Source organism: Hetaerina americana, unplaced genomic scaffold, assembly GCF_022747635.1.
Source record: "Hetaerina americana unplaced genomic scaffold, ioHetAmer1.1.p SCAF_11, whole genome shotgun sequence".
In the NCBI taxonomy this organism is placed as follows: domain Eukaryota; kingdom Metazoa; phylum Arthropoda; class Insecta; order Odonata; family Calopterygidae; genus Hetaerina; species Hetaerina americana.
Window position 1 is genome coordinate 16,181,580 of NW_027286181.1, and position 18,746 is coordinate 16,200,325.

Sequence of the window (18,746 nt, forward strand, 5' to 3'; positions counted from 1 at the left end):
TAACGTAAGAAATTTACGGTTGGAAGGAACGACAGTCAGAAGGGTTGCCAACCATATTTTCCCCGGTGTTACAGGCAGCAGAGGAAAAGTGTTTAACCTCTAAGCATGGTGAATGGAAAAAATTGGTGGTCTCACATGCCGGATTGAAGAATGCGAGGATCTATTTATATTATATACATTACTTCGGGCACACATGTGTTCTATCGTATTGTGAATGAATAGTGTTTTACAAGGGGAGAAAGTTAGGGAAACCATTGTACGTACGCCAGATTTTTATTGCGCTAAAATGCAGTTTTCCTCCCGAACGGCATCCGAACAACACCTACCCCCGGGTGATATTCAGGTCCGGATGGAAATGGTACTTGAATATGAGCCCAGTATCAATTTCTGTTCCAATCATACAAGATTCATGCACTGAAAGCTGTCATTATCCTTATCATTCTGTGAATAAGTCCGTGGATAGAACTGGTGGCGGATAATGGTTTCTCACCAAAATAGGAAAGAGTTAAGTTTATTACCCTTGTGGTTTAAAAAATAATGAGAATTAGGGGTTGGATTGATTGAATTAAGATATATTTGTTTCTTTCCGATGAATGAATTAAGTTAATTTTTCATGGATATTCCTTTACAAAAATAAGGGTAGTGCTGGTGTTAAACCACTGAAGTTTCGATGACAGGATCTACTTGAAATCTGAAGACTTCACCTCCAACACTTCAATCGATAGGTGAATTATTTATCATACCAGCTGTTTTGGCACATTTAAGCAATGCATGAATAGTTCTCTTCTGTCGAAATGCATTTGAATTGTTGATGAGCTCGCGAGAGAAAAAAAATTCCTTTTGATACGAAAATGAAACGTTCCAGAGTTTCTCACGAATTGGAGTCTTTTTAAATTGGGGTCTTGATAGTGGCCCATCAAGTTTTACCTCATTCACTGAGGGGCCCTTGAAGATCTAGTTTGATTGGTTGAGTAACGCGAACGCTCTCTAATTCGAATATCGTTGGGTTGAATTTCGTTTTGGGGAAGCAAGGCGTTTCAACACATGCGGATATTCCTTGCTTGATTAATCACCTCAGCCCAACTAATATAAGACAACAACTACTACTGAAAGATTGTCGGCTGGCAGACTTTTTTTGCGGGCGTTTCTGGTGATTCTTTTTGCACCTGGGATCATAGTAGGCCTCTTCTAGCTCGTCCACAAGGGACAAATGATACCCATGCCCAAGGTGAAACTCAAAACCGCAATCTTTGGTTTAGTCGGCCAGCGCGTGACCCAACTGACTAACTCGGATGGTCAAGTAATTGCCCCGAAGGTCCCCCGTAACGTTTTTTCTTCTTTTTGACAAATAGACATAAAACACAAATATATGATGTGGAGGCTGATTTCGCCATATATTAACTCATTTTTTAATCAGAAAATACAAGGATTCGCCATGAAAATAGCCTGCAATGGCTGCATTTGACCCAATAGGGCAATTTCTTTTTGAGAGGCAATATATATCAGATAAAAGAAAAACTAAAATTGAAAGCAATTGTGCTCTTTCCTCTCTGGAGCCGCGAACCTCTCATTCTCTTCGTAGTACTCTCTCCCAAATGACTCGAGTAATTTTTCTCTTCACACTTATTGGTGGTTATTTATTCACGAAGACCAAATTTGTGACTCCATCGATGTCCCATTTCGGGACAAAAAGTAATGTACACTGAAGAGAGGTACTACTTTATTCTATCCGAAGCCGATCAAGTTAATTGGAAAACTATTTTGACCATAGTTACAATATCGTTTCAAACCTTGTACGGAACAATTTATAACCCCGCCTTCCGTCCATTGATATACACCGCCGATTTTCTTATCCACTGCTGGGACGATGCGTTGAAAACTCTGATATTTAATGACGTAGTTCACACAATACTACGCAAACGATATTTCTTATGCAGATGTACCACGTGTCACATTACGAAGGGCGTTCTTGGTCACCTAAGAAGAGGTTAGTCATGTGATGAAAAATACAAATTGTAAAACAAACATCTGGTGGAACGCCCGTCATTTTAGGCCGGTTTGAATTTATTTATTTTCAGGACACATAACGTTGCCATAGGATGACATGACACGCTCAAGAATCTGCTAGCAGGGCGCCTACGAGATAGAAATTCGCAAATATAATCGTACTACACCAAGGAAATGATGAAGTAGGATAAACACCATTTAATTAACAATTAAAAAATAAGACTGCACGACAAAAATATGATAAAACAATAGAATATAGATATCTGTTAACTTAAAGTTGTCCGTGTATTCATCCTCTCATTGCTTCTTTCAACGAGCAATTAGTTCTGTCAATCAAACCATATGAATCTAAAAACAATCGAATAAATGAGGTAAATAGACATGCTTAAAACTACCATCCCATTTGATGCTGAAATTTTGAAATTAATAAATAATATAAGATGACACGCGTTATTTTACGTATCAGTCTAGGAAATTGGAACAATCTTTGCTAAAATTAACTTCGTGTAATTCATTTCCTCTAAATTGTTTTAATCTCACAACCTTGAATTCAACATACAAATTTCATTTTCAGCAAAGCCGCTGACATACATTTTTTTCTCTAAAGTAGATCGTCATAATAAAAAACGCGGGAGTGTTGGGAGGTAGGAAGACAGACGGATTTGGGGGGAATAGTATTTTCCAAGAATCGTTGGTGATTATCCCCAGCATGAGACACACAGTGAGATCTTTGGTCATGTCCAAGGCTTTTTGAATTATAAGATTGGTAAGCAAGGTCGTGTAATACAGGGTTAGCATAGTCACGAAATGGTCTTCTTATTACTGACATTATGCTAGACAAAATTATTTAATCCTTTTTCTTGATCGATGAAACTAAATACCAATACTTTGACGAATTTCCACTTATTATTGTATTTACAAAACATTTCTGAGTATATATATATATATATATATATATATATATATATATACTCAGAAATACATACACACCTGAAATTACTCAATTTCTCGACACATTTTTTTCTCGCAACTTAAGAAAATGGGCTGTAAAACTATATTTTCCCAACAGTACACAGTGCCTCATTTTGCATGGCTCAGGAAAAAAATAGAAGGGGATCCATAATCTGTATTTCACTCACCCCTCAGAGCTATTACACTCTCATTTCACCACATATCAACCCTGTCGACTGCAGTGCGTATACGTCGTTTTACTTTCACCGTGTTTCTCGACGCTAAAAATGCTCACCACGCTTCTTGAATCTCGACTGATTTAGCACGGCTGAAATTTTCTTTGGCGTAAAATATCAATTTGTGCTCTTCGAGAAGACACCTTTTTCCCCTCGCCGTCTCTGAAATATTCCAGACGGGCACGTCGCATAAGTGATGCCCCTCGCTGGGTGAGAGGGCGTGGGCCGACCGCCCTCCCCGAATCCCATCCTTCGTCGGCCGCCAGGATCCTTATTTAGGGGCCAAGTCAGGGCGTGCCCGCTGGAAACCGATACCTCCGCGCCCAAGTTATTGAGGGATCCCCGCACTATTTCCAGGATCCCCCGATGAGCTCGGAACGCTCTTTTCCTTTCCACTGGAGTGGCGGGAGGGTTTTCCCATCTCCGGAGCATTGAATACAATCGGAATTACATCTTAAAGCCTCACTCTTTACGAGTTCCATTAGGTGAGCGGCCTGTGCTAACGTCGGCGATGTCCTCGTGGGGTCCAGAAGTGGAGAGACCGAAGAGATTGCGTTTGGCCCGCATACTGTACCATAATCGTTCTTACTCCAACTTTCTCATTTCCCAAGCTCCATATTGCGTGTGGTTTTGCAACACAGTAATTAATTTCTAAAAATTTATTTTCATATAAAAGAACGTCCAAGGACGCGGTTTAACCTTGGCAACTGAAAAAGTTTCCATACGGTCACGTACACATACACCGCCGGCGATCTTCATGGATGGTGCTATCATCATTATTTGACGGTTTTTTCTTCCAATTCTCGAGGAACTTATATTTTCTGCGTTGTTTTCTTAAGAAGTATCCCACATAAAAATAATAAAAATAGTTTCTGTTATTTGGCAGACATTCATTTTATACACATTTATTTTCATCTCTTCGTTCATGTTTCTCAAATTATAGTAATGCGTTGGATCAGTTAGCGTAGTATTTATCTGATGTGACGTACGTAATTTGTAGTTGTCTACAAGATTATGGTAGGTTTTTGATGGGCCTTGACTCTAAGCACTGCTGACCCTTAAGCCCTAACTTACATGGCACAAAAATATCTTGAACTACATTTTACATGTTACAATAACTCGTTAGTGCTAGGCACAGTGGGGTAAGAGAGAGGTCTGTTGGGTGAAAGAAGCAGGAAAGATGGACGTAGAGCATATTGATTGACGATGGGATGTTGAAGACTGTGACAGAGGGGAGAATGTTACGCGTACCAGGAAGGGGGAGGAATTGGATAGGCATGTTGGACGGAATGAGGGCAGGAAAAAAGGATTCGGAATTTAAGAGGGACTTACCCTAGTGACCGATTTCGGATTGCCTTTTGTTAAGAGAGATAAGGAAATTGTCGCTGTAGCGCTTGGTATCTTGTGCCCATCTAAAACCTAACTCAACCGGTAGATTTCCAGGAAAAAAATAACTCGTTATGCATGCACCAGTAACTTTGCATACTACCTATCTTCCTTAATTACATACAAAATGCTCAATCTTATCCTCCCTCTACTCCGCTTTCCCAGCAGGGATATAAAATGTCCACGGCCGCATTGTTCCGTTCGAAATTTCAACTAATCGTGAAACTATTGGACAAAAATAAGGAATTTTTGCTTTAAAAGAAAAGTGCGCGTGAGTACGTCAGAGCTGCATCAAAACGTTTTCTTACTGAAATGATCTTTCGTTTTGGCGTTAACTTAGGCCGTTATCCGATCCGGTTGTAATTTTTTTGAGTAATTCACAACATTTTTATGTGGTCAGCTTATTGAAAAATAATGAAAGGGAGAGGTGAAGATATTTTCAAGTCCTTCAAAATGATTTCCTTTTCTCCTTCAGATAGACGCTTCCGACTTCTCCGACCTCGTGTCCTTGAAGGAGCTCCACCTCAGCCAGAACTTCCTCGAGTCCTTACCGGGGGGCGCCTTCAGCCGTCCTAGCTCTTATTCGTCGATGGAGCGACTTTTCCTCTTCTCCAACAACCTGGAAGTGCTCGAGTCTTCGTCCCTGGCTGGCCTGCACAACCTCTCCACGCTGATGCTGAACAACAACCTCCTGAGGAAAATCGGCGACGAGGCGTTCGAGAACACGCCCAACCTCAGGAAACTGTGAGCACCCCGCGGGGCCGCGATCTTTTTTGGCATTTCCTGGATGGGATCGGCGAAATAACTTTCTTCCAATTGGGCCATTAAATGCGTCTGAAATATTGTGGATGGTTTCCTGCAGGAAACCCAAAGAACCTTAGCGGCAAATAAATTTCTAAAACAATTTTTAACGTCGTAAAAATGACTATAAGACACCCGTGGCTAAATATTCGACCCTATTTACTATCGCACATTGTAAATAGTTCAAGATACCTAAATGAAAGAACTCAATGAGCGATCTCAGGGCGGAAATAGTTTTTTTAAGTACATCCCGGTGCTACAACTATAATACTTTTTTAATAACACTTTAAGAAAGTATATTTTTAAGTAATCTTTCAAAGTGTATTTTTTGTGCATTTTGCATCTATTAATTGAATCCTTTAGCCGTGCGCGCGGATGAATTCCCATGCCAATTTTAATTGCCGTATTTTTATTGGAAAATCGCAAAAAATGCTAATATTCCAATAATTTAATTCCTGAATAACTGACCTTAGTATGACTGAGACAAGTTAGTGGCATGGGCATAGCCAAATCGCTTGGAGTAAAGAAGATAATCCTGGATACTTATCAGGGTTGTGCCGAACCCCCCCCCCCCCATGTTTCAAATTTCCTGCTGAATTGTCTGCTCTCTGCCCTTCAAGATACCTGAAGTTGTACGGCTACGGAGGGAGTGGGAACCGACAGTTATGAAAACGGATTGAAGGGGAATTTTTCAAAATAGCTCGGGGGACTTTTTAAGTTATTACATACAAAAAAGAAGGAACTTAAAGAAATACTACATACCACTTGTATATCTAATTTCATATTCTGACTACGATAGATTTTATATGTAATCTCTCCATTCTCAATTCAAATATGTTCGATTATTCCGATCTAGCGTTGAAACTTCTCCACTTAAATGATTCCACACCCATATCTGCAATTTTTTCATTTCATAGTATAACTTTTGAGAAATATGGCAACCCTTCATAATATATGTCAATTTCACGACTGTAACTTATCTCGGAGGGATGCCGCAAAATGGACTCTTATCTAAATGGTGTCGGACAAGAGAAAAAAAGCAATATTCAATAATTTTAATAACACATCAACCAATAATATGCTTAGTAAAACCGGATTATTTTATTAGCTCAGTAAAATGTTTTCATACATCAGGATCCCAGGTCCATTAAATCCCGATCAACACGAGCTGGATACTTGTGGTTGAAAACTAATGCTACCAAACCTACAGAGGTGAGGATATGGCCAACAATTTAAATAGTTTAAAGAAGGTTGAAAAAGGCAATGCAACTATTTTTTGCAGCGAAATATTTGAATTAGCTATAATAATATGTTAATATAAAATAATCAAGGTTCCAAAGCTATTCAAATTACAGTATTCTAAATTCAATTAAAACTCACTTGGTGGTTAAGAAAAATTACTTTTTCAACAAATATGGCATTAGGAGTATCGTATCGTAGAACTGAAGTGAACCTGAAGAACAAATTTCAACTGAGGGACATGGACGCGACAGTTACTTTAACGGAGAAGTCCGGTTAATGTTCATTGAAATATAGGAATTTCAGTGTAAAAATCATTCGCATTGATACCGGCCAAGGCAAATGATTTTTACACCGTTAAATTCTTAATTTCTACTTTAATTTACACTGGTTACGATACCAAAAGATAACTAATAACATAATAAAAAATCAACTCATAAGAGTATTTGAATCTTCAAACCGTGCCATGCAATGTCAAAGGTGGAAATACGATAGCGATAGGAAAAGTAGGAATCATGCGTTTTCAAACTTCAATCTCAAAATAGATGTGGAAGTGGAAAAGTGGAAGAACACACACACACCCTTTGTCACACTCTTAACGACTTCCCCCAAAACCTTTCTCTCCTCACCTCTTCTTCCCTTAGCAACCCAAGAGTTATAAATGCTTGTCCTTCCGACATTCTTTCCGAAATATACCAGCGATATTCGTCAAAACCGGTCGTATACTGTAAGAAAATATTGTGAAAAAAACACATTGTACGAAGGGTACACGAGCTACGACATAAGGTTTACCCCCACCTAATTAAACAACTTTCGGTTTAATTACCTTTTTTGAAAAAGTAGTTACTTTTGGTAATTGTGAGAATATTTTCCCATGTCATGCCGTCCGGTAGTGTAATCTCTAATGAACTCTTGAGTGATGGGTTCCAATTTTGCGTAGAGTATATATGTTAAATGAGCAATAATATTATGAAACTGTATCAAAGTCCGAAATTATAAAAAAAGTTTCACAGAACACAGCACTCACTGCTTCAAATGTGACGAATGTCTAACTCCTGTGTCTGTTTCAGGCAGTTGGACAGCAACAAGTTTCACTTCCTACCGACACGACTCCTGGATCCACTCACGAAGCTCGTGTCTGTGAAGCTGGCGAAGAACCCTTGGCACTGTGACTGCAGCATCCTATACCTGGCAACGTGAGACCGTTCTTTTGGATTAAGGGCACTTATAAATCGTTTGAATCACGTAGAGGATTTAAATTTAGAAATTAATATTTACAACTGCAGTTTTATCTCTGAATATGGATCAAAGAGGTAAAAAATGATTCAAAGTGTAAATATTCAATTGATATTCATCATAAAAGATCAATATTGAGATTAATTCATGAATATGTACTTCAAATATATCCTCTTTCTCACAATATTTACGTAACTTTGTGAACAGCTTGCTACGCCCAACTTACACGTGACCAGAACAATTAATAAGGATTTAAAAAGTGTTATATTTCCTTAAAACTGTTTCTCAACAATCCTACCTCTTATTCTTGCGCAATCAACTATATTTCCATCTAGTTCTGCCTTCTCATCTCTGTGCATGCTGTCCCACAAGACAAGAACAATTAAATGAATTTTTCTTCTTCTTTCCAGAGATCCAGAAGAATTATTTTCTCTACTTTTATTCGCAGTTTTTCTCAACTGGTCGACCCACATAACAGGATGCCCATCCACCAAAAACACTATGATTCATTCAGCATCTATCAAACCAATCCCACCAACCATCCCCTTCTTCCCACAAAAGGATCCACTCTTATTACACGTGTATTTTTATTCTACTATAATGTGCTAATCTATTTTTAATTGATAACAAACTGTGTACTAAATTAGTGCAAATTGTATATAGCAGTATTATGGAAGCAATGTTATTTCTTAAGATGGAGTATTAATCCTCCTAATATCTAAGTCCTAATATTTTCAAACTTCCTTCATTCAGTCCAGCATGCCTGTCATTTTTCTTCCACTAACTCGTTTTTCTAATGTCCTATCCTCTACCATATTCTTCATCAAGGTTATAATAAAATAGAAATTATGACTGTGTTTACTGAGGTAAAATATGTTCAATCACTTCATATCAACAAATTCTGTAATTTTTGACCAAAGTTTCCTTTAACTTTGAACTTTCGGGCAGATACTTTCTTCAACTTCCTCAAATTTGAATGACGCAATAGGCGTCAAGCGATCACTCTCTGTGGTGACCCATTAATACGATCATAATTTTTATGTTTGTATGTAGCTTTAAATGAAGCACATTCAATTAATATAAACAGGTATTCTCTTTAGCTATTTAATCTGAGTACTAAGTGGCTTTAAAATCGCTTAAAATGAGTACGCCGTCCCTCGGATGGGACGTTGAACGATGGACCCCTTGGAGCCTTTCGTTAAGAGTAGGCTAATGCCGACGCCGAATTTCTCTCCTCTCTTTCTCCTTTGCCATCGATCCCTAATGGCGTAAATGACCTCAGCTGTCGGTCACCTCCCCTAAAGCTACCACTACTACGCTATGAATTTGAAATTTTGCCACAATTACCCTATTATCCCGATATCGCCCCAAGCGACTTTTTCTTCATATACATAATATCCCTCAATCCGCCGCAAGGGCGTGTGGCGGGGACTGTTAGGTCGCCACCCGTAAAAAGGATCAATACCACATGCAAAATCAGCACATACATGTATAACTATACCCACAGAGGCATATATATTCATACAAAAATCCTTTCATTCTACACGCATGCAAATACATATAGTATTATCCTACAAATAATGGCACCTTAGGATACAGTAGGAAATTTATCCAATAAGCTGCAATTAGAAAAGTAAGAAGGCGAAATCCCGCTACCAAATGGACATGCAACATAAAACAGTCTCTTCCCCAAGGACAGGCGGGGAATGTGACCCAACACTGCAGGTAGCGAGAGGGTCCCCCACGGATGGAAGGGAAATCTTAAAGAGATACAAGGCAGAAGAAACAATACTGTAAAGAAGACAATATTATTTAAACGCATTCTAATGAGGTCATGCAGAAGGGTTTTGATAGCAAAACACACGAGGCCAGCGAAAGTGCTTGCAATTGAGTAGAACTAACTATTCCCTAGACGCTGAAGGTGGCAAGTGGAATTTTTGCTATCTATAACCATGCAGTTGCTTTCCCTTATTTTCCGTGGGAAGGAGTCCTTGAGTCTGATAGTTCTGGTATCTATTTCCCGAATTTTACATGCATGATCCAAGCGACCAATGTACTCGTATGTAGGAGTACGAATAATTTGCGAGACCTCGGTGCTGAAATATGCGGATCTGAATTTATTTATTAATTTCAATCTTGCATTGCATCGTCTCTCTTCTGATAATTCCCACCCCAACTCCATAAGCATTTCAGTGACGCTTTTCGCTTTATCGTAAGAGTTTTTAACGAAACGGGCTGCCAGCGTTGAATCTTCTCATTTTCTCGAATGTGACCTTTTTCACTCGTATCCCATACGCCGCATGCATATTCTAAATGAGGCCTTACAAGAGCGTGGTAAGAACGTTCCTTGACCTTGGAGTCACTTCTGCGATTTCTTATTTTAAGAACTCAAAAAAACCATTTCGAGGGGTGGGATATTCGAAAACACTGGTTACGTTGCCATTCAAGAGATAGAACAATGGCTATCAACGCAATGTGCTGAGTTCTATAATTTACTGTCTTCGATAAGTCAATAAGTGCTGCGTGATATGTGTAACTCTGAATGGTGACTATGCAGAGAGGTCTTAAGAATAGCAAATAAAATTAAGTTTCTACCTCGATTATTTTTTGTAATAATTGAAAGTTGATCATACCCCCTTGTATTCAGCAAAGTCAGCTGATTGCTTTTTGAGAGAAGGAACTGGTGTCTACCTCACTAATATCACTGGATCGCAAATACTGTATACCGATCAGTGTAAGAAGGTCGTCTTTAAATTACTCGTTTATTTTCGGCTTGTTTATGAATCCCACCTCTTTGCAAGGATTCCAAATATATCTCCTCCCCACCAATGTCCCTTCATGTTACGTAATTATTGACGCTAATATTTATTTTTAAACAGGTAACTTTTTTCTAAAAAAAGAAGAAAAAAGTTGTTAAGCTTTTACGAAAATGTTTTTCACCAGGATCATTAATAATCGCTTTATAGACGAGTTTTCACATAGATAATTTGATACCATTATTGATGACTTGTTCTTTAAAAATTTAATGGTATTACCATACATCACCCAAATTGAACCAAACAGTTGGAAAATATTCAAAGAGTTTCGTGAGTCCTTAAATAGTTTTGAAGAGATTTTAATGAGTTTTTGAACAATGCATTCTTTGATTATCAAGGCTAATTAAATTTTTTTACCCCAAGATATAACTGAAATAATACAATAATATAATACGTAACTGAGTTTCCCCCTGAGCCACCTGAGTTTCCGAACCATCCATTCTATTATCCCCCTGAAAGGAAGGGCTATGAAATGCTAGTCCTCCCTGATCACCAATAGCCATACGTATTTTAAGGAGAAACCCTAACAGTACCTCCCATATTTGGATATTACACACTGAATCGGTGTCCGAAAAGTCAATACCCGTTTGCCTCAATGGTTCACAGAAGAATCGTCCATGTAAGAAGAATCGTCCCTTCCTCCTATGCTATTACATGGAAATTGGGATTGGTAACTATGAAAATATTAATTTTATTTTGCACTTCATTGATAATGGAAATTTCTCTGGTGACTAAATTTCAAAAATCATCACTTAGTCTGTCCACATAGTTTGGAAGCATTCATGAACACATACTAGTGAGTTTATGAAATAATTCTGAACGCCTTTTCCTATACAATTACCTAATTTACTCCATAACTCAAAATTCTTTTATCTCTCCACTTTCACTTTTCACACGGGCTAAATTGCCGGGCCACACGATAATACAGGTATGTCTTCACTAATCTCTGTCTTGAATCAGAATCTCGGTCATCAATTACTCCCGCCTCGAAATTTCTACTTTTAAATCTTTAAAAAATGGAAGAAATTCATCAGCTTCTTAACGGTTAATCATATTTTAATTATTAGTAGCAGTAATTTACTGGATTAGGATCGTTTTTGATAACATCAGATACACACTACTCTACTCTTCAGTACCAACTTATTTGTACCAATTAATCAAAATATCATAAGAGCCTATACTTCATATTACAATAACTCATTCTTTAGCTCTGCATACTTTCTAACTCCCTTGCTTTAATCCAAAACGCCAATTCTTTTCCTCCCTCGCCCTCGCTTCCCCAGCATTCTCCCCCCTATATCACCGTCTTCCGTCATCTAATTCAATCTGATTATCTTCAGAGTCCCCTTGCCCTGCCTAAATTGAATGTCTCGCAATAACCGTTTGCTTCCCTTACCGTGTTTAAAACTTCGTTTGTTTTCCTTTCAGTCATTTTTATTTTCTCCATTATTCTCCACGCCCACATCTCGAAAGCCTCCAATACACACTTATAGTCATGCTTGATCAACGAACTTTCAGAGACATAAAACCATGCTCCGTATTAAAGTTTCCGTAATCGTACCTATTATGGATGTACGTGGTAATGTTGAAAATAAATACAGATATCGTGCTGCGTGGGTAGGTTTAATCCTGAGGAGAGATAGACGGTGCCTAAGGGAGTAAATACATGGTCAATTATGGAAGTATTGCGCATGATTTAATTAATTTCTCTGGGAAAAATGCATTGATGCATTGATCGTACTTGTACAAATGCTTAAAATTCTCCAAAATACTCTCTCCTCCCTGCATCAATACACTTGCGGAGACGTGTCTGCCAGTCCTGCAATTTCTCGACGGGATTGTCTCTCAGGAATGTTGTAGGATAGCATGCTTTTGGATATTTGCCGCGGTCTCCCAATGCTTTCCTTTCAGCTCTCTCTTCAGTTGAGGAAACAAAAAAAAGTCGCACGGAGCCAAGTCGGGACTGTAAGGAGGCTGGGGGACCACCCGTGGTGCTCCGTGCCGGGAAGTCGGTAACAATGAAGAAGGACGTGTGGCAACAATTTCGGCACAAGCTTCGCGCAGACCTTACGCATTTCCAGATCCTCGGTCATTGACCAATGTACCACAAATGTGGACATGTTTACGTCGTCAGCAATTTGCTGGAGGCTCAATGGACGGTCGGAACACAAAACTTCATGCACACGATTCACGTTGCCGTCAGTTCTGGCCGTTGTTGGGCGTCCAGAATGGGGTTCCTCGGCGACCTCCACCCAGCCCTCCTTGAACGCCTTGTGCCACCTCCAGGACTGTGACCTTGAACTGCAGTTGTCCTTGAAGGCCTCTTCAAGCATCTGGAATATTTCAGTTGCATTCCTTCCGAGCTGTACGCAAAACTTGATGGCGTATCGCTGTTCAAGCGATCATGCCATCGCGCCGTGTTACAAAGTCGAAAAACACAGTTCACGCGGAGACACGAATTTCCACTCAAACTGCTCGGAGCAAACTGGCATTCGGCTGTGTTGGAAGGGCAGAGCCCCCACCACATTTATTGATAAATTTTACCGCGCTGCCATGGCTAGTCATGCCACAGTAAAATCATGCGCATTACTTTCATAAAGGTCCATGTAAGTCAAAGTATTTATACGTGTTTATACCCGCAGCGGAAAAACTCACCATCTTCCCACGGATGAAAGACTGATTTCCGGACATTATGAGCTCTTCTTTCGATCCGTAACGTTATGACTCCAATGACACCTCAATAATTGCACACCCTGGGAAACACAAAACTTAATAATGTTCTCGATTACAAAGAGAGGTATCGGGAATGACTTTATGAAACAGCAAGTGCGCCAATTCCGTGGATCAAGTGTTGTCGGAGGCGTTTGTGTGCCTCCGCTGTCCGCGGGCGTGAAGATAATCGTATGTATGCGCTGAACTTTAATTCAAATCCTTTTACAGGTGGCTGCGGGAGAATAAGAGAAAGGTTTGGGACTCCCCGGCGACTTGTCGAGGACCAGGTGACTTGGGAGGTCACCGGGTGGAAGAGATGACATTCGACGACCTCTGCGAGGGTCAGTGGGCGAGCCTTGTCAGTCTGCAGCCACGGGGTCAGTCGTTTGCTCGTTTTATAAATGCATAGCCGTAATTGCATCTGGGATTGAAGGTGCAATATCGTAATTCAACTGCCGCAAGACGTGGCCTTTTAACGGATGGCGTCAGTTTATTGTTGCTCATTTTTTTAATGCCGCCGAACATATATCCCTCTCCCCTTTAAACCTTGAGAAGTCAAGAGTCTCTTCTCATGTCGAATTGCAATCCCGAAAGCCGAGACCTTCTCCCTCTTTTGATAAGCAATGACGGAGAAAGTGCAACGGCACGCCAACGCTAACCGTGCAGTGATGCATATTTCACCTTTTAGTCTCCCTCTCTTTCTCTCCCTGCGTAGGCACGAACGGTCGAAATTTCAGAGATATTCCACCTAGTAAAACGAGCGGAAATAAACATGAAATAAAAAAACAAAGAAAGTTGATGAATATATAATTAGATATTTAAAAATTGTATCCCGTTATTTAATTAATTATTTGATCCATTGCGCGAAAAATGTTTGTATTCCAGTCGATTAATAAGAAATCACTAACATTCTGCCGCGTTATAAAAAAAATATTAGACCCCAATTGAAGAGTGAGGGCAAAAGATTGACGCAAGGCACACTTTAATTCAAAACAGCCTCGATTAAGCACGAATACAATTATCTAATGAAACTTCTCCTGACCTTTAATAAATTTGGTTACTCTTGATGATAAGTTGATTTTTTTATCATATATCTTAAATTGGCTCACGAACATGTTTTGAGCTCAGGAGTTTTATCAGTTTTAGGAAATTTATGAAAAATTTTGACACGCATTCAATTAAATGGTTATTAAAAGTTACAACTTGAAAACAGTATAGTCCGTGACTTAACTGTGAGAAAAATTGGATACCCATGCACCATGATATGTTATGGTGGAATGTGGAATACCATTATTCGTGTTAATTATTCTTGAATAAATTTTTCGTTTTTTAAGTTCGGGTATCCTCCAAAACCTCCATTCAAACACTGTGTAAATTAGCAGTCCAAACGCCGTTTGCACGTAACACATAAAGTTATTGACATTAAAGGAATGAGGAAAATATTTGTACAAATACATGCAATATAGCGCGTCACAGTCAGTAGTATTGCATTTAAAGATGGCATATGAATTATTATATTGGTGCTCCTTGATCCTAGGGGAGGGGCAATACCAAAACGACTATGATTTATTCAGTTAATAATTGTTTGAAAAAGGTACAGAAGCAGTGTAAGCAGAATTTACAACTACCGATCATGCTAGTTGGAACTTGCATAAGCTGTAAAAAGGAGAATACGTGGGAGGTTGTTTCACAATATGCACTTTAATTGACGGAAGGCGAAACTCTGCGAATGGAAACCGGTCGCATATGAAGTGTCTTCTTGTGTGAAACAACTTCGATCTCTTCCTTTCGCGTTAAAGTTTGACACTCATTCTGCTGAGTTCTGTGGGGATTCTAGGAACAGGATGCCTGAAGTGAGATTCTCGATCTTGAAACCGTCATAACCCCATTACAATGAAACAGACTCGAGAATAGGTTTCCTTGTTCTTAGTTCATTATTTTTGTTATTATCACACAGTCTACCTTAATGCACTAGTTTATCGCTCATTGAATCTCCCAGACTCTGCCAATAAGTAAAATACACTGATCTTTCCTTTGAGCAAAAAGTGGGATTATATTTTTAACGAAGGAATGTACTTTTAAAATTTATTTCGCGTTCGATTCTTTCCAGTGCCTGTGGCCGCGAAGAACATGATCAAGCCCGATGGAACTGAAGATGAAGAAAGAAAAGAGTGATGCAAAGGGGACTTCTACCTCAACGATAATGGAGAGAAAAAACTCTTAACAGAGTCGAAAGCGAGAATGGGTCAAGGAACCTCAAGAAGCTGCAGAAAAATCAACTTCCAAGGATTGGATGACATAATGAATCCGACACACACGACCATCTTGAAATCGATGCCGAATCCTCGTCACATACATGATGGTGACGAATTTTCTCGCACATGGACAGCGAAAAGAGCCTATAGCAGGGCTATGGGGGTTTAGCAATCTATTTATAATCTCAAAAATACAATTACCCTGTCCACCTCATATGCAAGAATGCACAGTGTTCACAAGAGTCAATCTCACTCTCTAAATTAAACCAGTAACATGGTGAGGCGATTATCTGATATCTAGGTCATTCGCTAGTATATTTTAAAACCAATAAGGCATTCTCTTGCTTATTTTGAGGTGAAGGAATGTAATAATAACCAAGCATAAGCTAAGACTACGGTAGAAGGCGTGTTTTCCTTAAAATAGCGTGGCATTAGAAATGCAAACGGCAGAGTTCTTAGATTGCCAATTCATTCCTAAAAGCTCTTGCCAATTGGGAACATTTACAGCACAGAAATAAAATTTTTAATTTCAAACTAATTAATGACATAATATTGTAATTTCAAATTATTTATTGAAGAAAAAATAAAACAAAATCAATTACATGTTCATTTTCAACATTTGTGGGATTATTTTGATCATAGTTGTTTGAAAAATGTGAAAATTGTGAAAACTACCCCTGCATCATTGGTTTCATACGGTAATTATAGGGTGGGAAACGTCAGATGTGGATGATTTCTCTATCCAATGCAAAGAAAAACAAATACTAAACAACTTAAGAGCCATGTTCTTAATTAATCGAATTGTTAGTCCGGAATGAGATGTAATTACTGAAGAGGGTTCTTTTTTAAAGAGGGTATATCGTCTATAGACTTCTGACCATCTTCGGTACGATATAACTGACATCATGAGAGAATACATGGCCAACAACGGGCTATTTGCAGCATCAATACCCCATTTTATCAGAACAGTTTTTAATAACTCAAAGAAGACGAAGATTGGATGCATTGACGAGGATTTAATGCATAAAATAAGGGGGAAATTAGATATTATAAAGAAAGGTAAAAGGGGAAATCACATAGATAAGCGGAAGCGGATCAATCGGAGAGATCAAAGAGAAATAGATTTGTAAGAAGTACAATAGACAAAATTGAACAGAAATATCTAAGTGGCAAAATATCATGGCAACAAACACAGGCAATATGTGGGCGCCATAAGAATTGTGATCTATCTAGAGGGATAGGAACTATCATGGAATCGATTATCGCCTTTGGGAGGTACTGAGAGAGGTGAATAGGACAATCACCGATCTTTGGATTAAACAGTGAAACAATTTCAAGTAGTTAAAAAAAATCATTCGCCTTGACTGGGATGCGAACCCAGATAGTTTGTTGTCCGGTCAACTGCTTTATCCAGTTAAACTACCGAGGTGTTCTTTTAAATGCCGAAATTTTGGGGCATCCCCCGCAGTTTCTTCGAAGTTGTCTCTTGAATTATAAACTAATGAGTCAATTTCGCGATTGTTATCAAGGAAGAAACAGGGCTTCTAGAGTATTCGCGTCACTTAGTATAAGAAGGTGATCAAGGGGAAAGGTTTCTGAAAGGAACGAAGGGTGACTTGAGCTCCTGGAGAGACTTGAAGGTCGAGCGTTAGATTAAATCAATTACAAAGCTATACTTATCAATCTCATCATTTTACACATCATGTCAAATTGTCGATTTTTCATCGTTTCTTCATTTATCCGTGAATACATGCCCGTAGTGATGCCTCTGAGAAAAGCAATGCGATGAAAGCTGCACAGTATAAAAAAAATTCATTGAAGAACAAAAATCGTCATATTACTACTAAACAAACTGCTTGATGGGAGCCATCGTAAACATAAATACTTGACGTTCAATTATACCCGTTAAAGACACATCATTCACGATTTTTACACATAGATTTTACTCAACATATCGATGGCCAAATCTAGCTCCACACTTTATCAAGTGGTGGAGCATAAATGAAAAATTTTGAGGGATGTACTGTGAAACCGATATATTAAAAAATTCGTTTTCCTCTAGTAGAGCTCACATTCACAAGGAAAAGGGTGGCAATGCCAAAAATGAATGTCAATCTTCTCATTAAAGGCTAGTTTTCATATATTTTCATCCATGGTGTCCTAACACTTCCTAAGACTCGGCCAAAGGACATCAGTGGGGTACAAAACGAAAATTGCACATAAGAGACTTGTTTGTGCGCGGTGGTTTCCGAGACTGCTCATGGGCGAAAAACAAAACGTCGCCATTTAGGCTTGTTAGAAGTTAAAACTAATGTACAGGGTGTATTCCAAAAGTAATGCAATTGAATTCCCCGCGTTGCTCCTATTGACCCCTGTAAAAGGGACCTGAGTAATTTCTTTCTAATGTCATTACTCCAGATTAAATTTCAATTGATTATTTTTATCCTGAGTGGAAACAAAAACGCTGCCTGGTAATCGTCGGAATCATCAGTAATAAAAAAAGCCAAAGGGGTGGGAAATTTATGGAAGTATCACTTTTCGATAATCGGCGAATGGTGTCCAGTATCGTGCCAAGTACACAAGACTGTTCATGGATCATACGATAGGCGTGTAGCGAAAATTCTCCAAGGCCATATCAAACGCAAAAAGTCACATTTAAAAGCAACATGCTGGACGTGACAACACAAAAATGAAGGGATGAAGGTAGCGAATGTAACAGCTGGATAACTCGCGATAAACAATGTACAAGGTTTGTATGAAAAAGTGTCGGTAGCAATTCTTTCCTGACGTGTGCATCATGTGCTAAATTCAGATAATCGGTTGAGTTAACGCCTGATCGAAAATTTTATTGGCATTGACAGTGCTCACTATTATCACCGGAAATTCAGCGATGCGAAAGATCTGCGCTAAACTCGTCCTGAAGGTCTTGACGGACGACCAAGAGCGGAGTCGAGTGTCTGCTTGCGAAGACCTTCTGCAGCGGCATCGTGGAGATTCCCCAACCCCCTTGCATTCCCGTCTTGGCATCTACTGGCTACGTATTTCCTATTCCCTATAAAAGTGAAATCCTCTCTCAAAACAAACAACCATCGGACCATAATTGCCGT

General features: G+C 39.1%; 1 protein-coding gene across 1 annotated transcript in view; it reads left to right on the forward strand.

Moving 5' to 3' along the window:
- LOC139700944 (leucine-rich repeat-containing protein 15-like) overlaps positions 1-16,240 on the forward strand; it is a 35,782-nt gene extending 19,542 nt beyond the window's left edge. Inside the window, exons 7-10 of the mRNA XM_071599445.1 lie at positions 5,056-5,324; positions 7,691-7,816; positions 13,613-13,761; positions 15,495-16,240. Of these exons, the coding sequence (XP_071455546.1) occupies positions 5,056-5,324; positions 7,691-7,816; positions 13,613-13,761; positions 15,495-15,559 (609 nt within the window). The 3' untranslated portion in view covers positions 15,560-16,240. The remainder of the gene's footprint in view (positions 1-5,055; positions 5,325-7,690; positions 7,817-13,612; positions 13,762-15,494) is intronic.
- The last annotated feature ends 2,506 nt before the right edge of the window (positions 16,241-18,746 follow it).